This window comes from Orycteropus afer, unplaced genomic scaffold, assembly GCF_000298275.1.
Source record: "Orycteropus afer afer isolate SDZICR_OR568_19922 unplaced genomic scaffold, OryAfe1.0 scaffold00476, whole genome shotgun sequence".
NCBI lineage: Eukaryota > Metazoa > Chordata > Mammalia > Tubulidentata > Orycteropodidae > Orycteropus > Orycteropus afer.
Genome location: NW_006922063.1, coordinates 427824 through 432742, shown reverse-complemented (window position 1 = coordinate 432742; position 4919 = coordinate 427824). Strand labels below are relative to the sequence as shown.

At 44.1% G+C, this 4919-nt stretch overlaps 1 protein-coding gene across 1 annotated transcript in view; it reads left to right on the top strand.

Annotated features, from left to right (window-relative positions):
- Positions 1–875: 875 nt before the first annotated feature.
- Positions 876–4919, top strand: part of FAM187B (family with sequence similarity 187 member B) — a 26453-nt gene continuing 22409 nt past the window's right edge. Inside the window, exon 1 of the mRNA XM_007954876.1 lies at positions 876–1536. Coding sequence (XP_007953067.1) covers positions 876–1536 — 661 coding nt within the window. The remainder of the gene's footprint in view (positions 1537–4919) is intronic.

The window sequence follows — 4919 nt, the reverse complement described above, 5'->3', positions numbered from 1 at the left end:
GTAGCCGGGCACCATCTAGTTCTTCTGGTCTCATAGTCATATAGGCTGCAGATCGGATGGTGTACCAGTCGCTAGGACTAATTGTTTCCATGAATTTTGTTTTTCTTCATTCTTCTTTGCTCTGGACAAGGAGAGACCCATCGTTGCATCTAGATGGCAGCTTGCTAGCTAGTTAGGGAGAGATCTTGAATGTAAATAACTGTGGATGCTGTTTTGCATGTGGGGTTGACTGGAGCTTTATAAGAATCCTAGGTTCCAAACTTCAGGAAAGATACTGAGCAAACTGCTAAAGTGCCAAAGAGGGCATATCTTTCAATCCCACTTCAGATGTGGCCAAGGAGGATGATGTTTTGAAAAGGAGAGATCTCTCTGGAAAGTGGAGCCAAGTGCCATAGAGAAAAAAGGTTTGGAGGGTGCCCTTCCATATCACGCAAAGAAGATTTGAAGCTAATTAAGGAACTTTTTCCCCAACTGCAAGGTAGGTGGCTCTTCGTGTCTGCCCCCAGGATTTTAGAAATGGTGCAGATCCGTGATTGCTGTGTGTCTCCCCTTCTTCCAACTTTCTGGAGGGCATGAAGCCATTTTGTCTCTTTCTACCATTGTATAATTGGTATGTGGAGGACAAATATCTTGGCTCTTTGGTTCACTTGTTGAACTAGAGTGAATCATTTTTTTTTTTTTTCCCCAGCTCCTGTGGATAGAGTTTTTGATCCTGCAGCCTACATCAGGCTACATGATCACATGGATGGAGGTGCACTCCTGGAAGTGCTGTGGACAAGCGTTCATTCCACTGCCCAGGGCTGAGGCCTGAGTTCTGTGGATGACTTCATAATGCCCAGGGTGGTTCCTTTGCTCCTGCTGTGGCACCGTGCGCCATGCTGGCCATCCTCTGCCTGCTTATCCTCTCCCTTCCTACTTTAGGGGCCTATATGTTAATCAGCTGTGCCTACAAGAGTTTGTGCCAGCTGGCTCTGCTCTCGGGCAATGATGTTGTCCTGAAGTGTGACCACCCCAGGGCACTCTGGTACTTCTCTTCCATTCTTGGGGAGGATGCCCTTCTACTCTCCTCAATGCCCAACATAATGAAACTACCTGGGGGCAGCCTGAAACTGACTGACCCACAGCCCTCCCAGACGGGCCTCTATAGCTGCCAGGACAGTGACAGTACTCTCGTCGTTGAGTATGAGATTGACTTCCAGGATGTCACTGCCCTTCATATTACACATAAAGACCTGGGCCAAAAGCCCTTACAGAATAAGACCCTGAACCTGGATGGCAGGGTACTCATCTTCACCCACTGGGAGTCCTGGCAGGACTGTAACCGCTGCGGGGAGCCAGGTGAGCACAAACGCCTGGGGTACTGCTACATCGAGGAGCCCCTGGAAAAACCCATGCCTTGCAGGCTCTATCTGAGAGCTGAGAAGATTCAATCCAGCCGCATTCAGCCTGAACTACAGGTGGAAGCCTGCTTTGTACCCTGCAGCTCAGTCAAGGAAATCAACCAGCCTTACTTCGTCTTTGACGTTTACCAGCCAGGCAAATTGACCAACAACATGTGGCTCACCTGCCCCTTGGCCTCCATCTACAGGTGATAGGACCATGGCACCAGCCCTGGCTTGGGCCTTCACCCAGGCTTTTCTTTCTGTGCCCGTCTGGGCCAGGGGTTCACTCTCCAACAGATAATTAGGCTCTGCCTCCCAGCCAATGAGCCTTCACAGTCAGTCTGTACAGGAAGGAATCTCTTAAGTGGTCTGTTCAGATGTTCATTTAGCGAGAATTCCCTGGTGCCCATTCTGAGCCAGGCCCTGAGCAGGTGATGTCAGGGACGCAGTAGTGAGACCCTCACAGAGACTCTCGCAGGCTGCTGATGTTCCAGGGTAAAGCATGGAGACTGAGATACTCAAGCTCATGCTCACGCCAAGATAGACACTAATGTGGTTGTGACTCCCAACTGGAACTGATAAAATCTGTCCTTCAGTGAGTGCCTTACTCATTGCCTTTCAGTCAATTTTGAGTCATAGTGACTCCTCCTTGGGCTGGGAGGTTTGAACCTCCAGCCTTCTGGTTAGCCATCAAATGCCTTAGGCACTATGCCACCAGAACTCCTGTAAGTGCCTTAGTGCCTTAACTCTTATACCTTTATAATAAGTCATGGTATCTGGTAGTTTAGTCTTCCAACTTTATTCAGGATTGTTTTGGCTATTATTGGCCCTTTGCATTTCCATAAAAAATGTTATAATCAGCTTGTAATTTCTACCAAAATATCTTAGATTTCTTTTTCCCATTTTTTTAAATTGTGGTAAAATATATACAACATAAAATTGACCATTTTAACTGTTTTTAGGTATACAATTCAGTGGTATTAAATGCATTCACCATGTTGTATAAACATCATCACTATCTATTTCCCAAACATCCCCATCATCCCAAGCAGAAGCGCTGTACTCACTAAGCAGGGATTCCCCGTTCCTTCTGTCCCCAAGCCCTGGTAGCCACTGTTTCACTTTCTGTCTCTGTGAATATGCATGGTTACTGAGCAAGATGTTTTCAAGGTCCATCACTGTAGCATGTATCAGAATTGTATCCATTTTTATAGCTGAGTAATATTCCATTATATGCATATATCATGTTTTGTTTTTCCATACATCTATTCATGAACACTTGCGTTATTTCTACCTTTCAGCTATTGTAAAAAAAAAAAAAAATGTTGCCATGAACATTGGCATGCAGGTGTCTGAATTTCTGTTTTCAGTTCTTTTGGTGTATACATAGGAGTAGAATTGCTTGGCCAGATGGTAGTTCCATGTTTAACTTTTTGTACAGCAGGTGCGCTGTTTTATAACAATGTACAAGAGTTCCAATTTCTCTGCATCCTCGGCAACACTTGCTACTTTCTGATAACAGCCATCCTAGTGGGTATAAGGTAGTATCTCATTGTAGGTTGATTTGCGTTTCCCTAATGGCGAATGATGTTGAACATTCTTCATAGCTCATAAGCCATTTGTCTGTCTTCTTTGGAGAACTATCTTTTCAAGCTCTTTAGCCTTCCCCACACCCACCACCTTTTTAAAAATGTTTTGTTATTTGGGTGAAAGTTTACAGAGCAAATTCGGTTTCCATTCGACAGTTCCTACGCATTTTGTTTCTGACACTGATTGCGATCCCCACAGTGTAACAGCACTCTTCCCACTTCCTCCGTTTTTACTGTTTCTATTTATCCTTCTTTCCTATCCCTTCCTGCCTTCTGTGTTTTATCCCTGGGAAAATGCTGCCCTTTGGATCTTGCATGGTTGATTGTTCTAATTTTTTGTTTGTTTTTATTGTTTACCTTAAAGGCTTGTCTATTTTTTGCCTGAAAATTGAATCACAGGGATGGGTTCAGTTCTGGGCTTGAAGGGTTGCTAAGGACCATAGTCTTGAGGGCTCCACCAGTCCCTATCAGGCCCGTAAGCCTGGTAGTTTTTATGATTTTGAATTTTGTTCCACATTTTTCTCCCACTCTATCCAGGATCCTCTATTCAGATCCCTTTCCAAGTGTTTGACGGTGGTGGCTGGGCACAATCTAGTTCTTTGGGTCTCAGGGTAGTGGAGGCTGAGGGTCAAATGGTCCATTAGTCCTTTGGATGATTGTTTCTGTGTGTCTTTGATTTTTCTTCACTCTTCTTTGCTTCAGATGAGGACAGACCAATAGTTGCACTTTGGATGGCCACTCGTAAGCTTTTAAGACCCCAGTTGTTAAACCCCAGTTGTTACCAAAGTATTATGTAGAACATTATCTTTGTGGACTGTTATACCAGTTGACCCTGATATCCCCCAAGACTGTATTTCTGAGCCCTCAGGCCTAAAGACTCATTCCCTTAAGGTGTTTGATTATGCATAAGAGGCTTTCATAATTTTGCCTTCTGTATGTTTTACTGTATTCATGGATATATTTGCAGCATGTATGTAGAAATATCCTGTCAGACTTATATATATTCATGTGTATAGTCCCATTAGCCTTCCAACCCCTGTTCAATTTGAGTGTCTGTGTATTCACTTGTTGTTGTTGTTAGGTGCTGTTGTGTCAGCTCTGACACCCAGCGACCCTGTGTACAACAGCGCGAGACACTGCCTGGTTGTGCCCCATCCTCCCAATCCTTGCTGTCCTTGAGCCCATCGTTGCAGCCACTGTGTCAGTCCATCTTGTGTAGGGTCTTCCCCTTTTTTGCTGACCCTTCACTTTACCAAGCATGACATCCTTCTCCAGGGAATGGTCCCTTTTAACAACATGACCAAAGTAGGTCAGACGAAGTCTAGCCTTTCTTGCTTCCAAGGATCATTCCATCTGCATTTCTTCCAGGACAGATTTGTTTATTCTCCTGGCAGTCCAAGGCGTTTTCAGTATTCTTTGCTAACACCACAATTCAAAGGCATCAACTCTTCTTGGGTCTTCCCGCTTTCACATGCATAGAAAGTGATTGAAAATACCATAGCTTTTGTTAGGTGCTCTGGTGGTGTAGTGCCTAAGGCATTTGACTGCTAACCAGAAGGCTGGCGGTTCAAACCCACTAGCCACTCCTTGGAGCAATCTACATCCATAGTGATACCATCTTGGAAACCCAAGGAGGGTCACTAGGAGTCTTCCAATTCAATGCCAGTGAGTTTTTGTTAGCACACCTTAGTCTTTTTTTTTTTTTAAATACATTTTATTGAAATATGATTTATGTACAGTGAAATACACAAAACTAAGGTGACATGGGTCGATTTTTTTTTCAGTGTCCCCCCTACCTCTGGTAACCAACAAAGAAACTTTCCTTCCGTATATAAACCTTTCCTTGACTTTTTACAATAATGAACTAATACTGTATTTGTCCTTCTGTGATTGACTTATTTCACTTAGCATAATGTCCTCTAAGTTCATCCATGTTATGTGGTGTTTT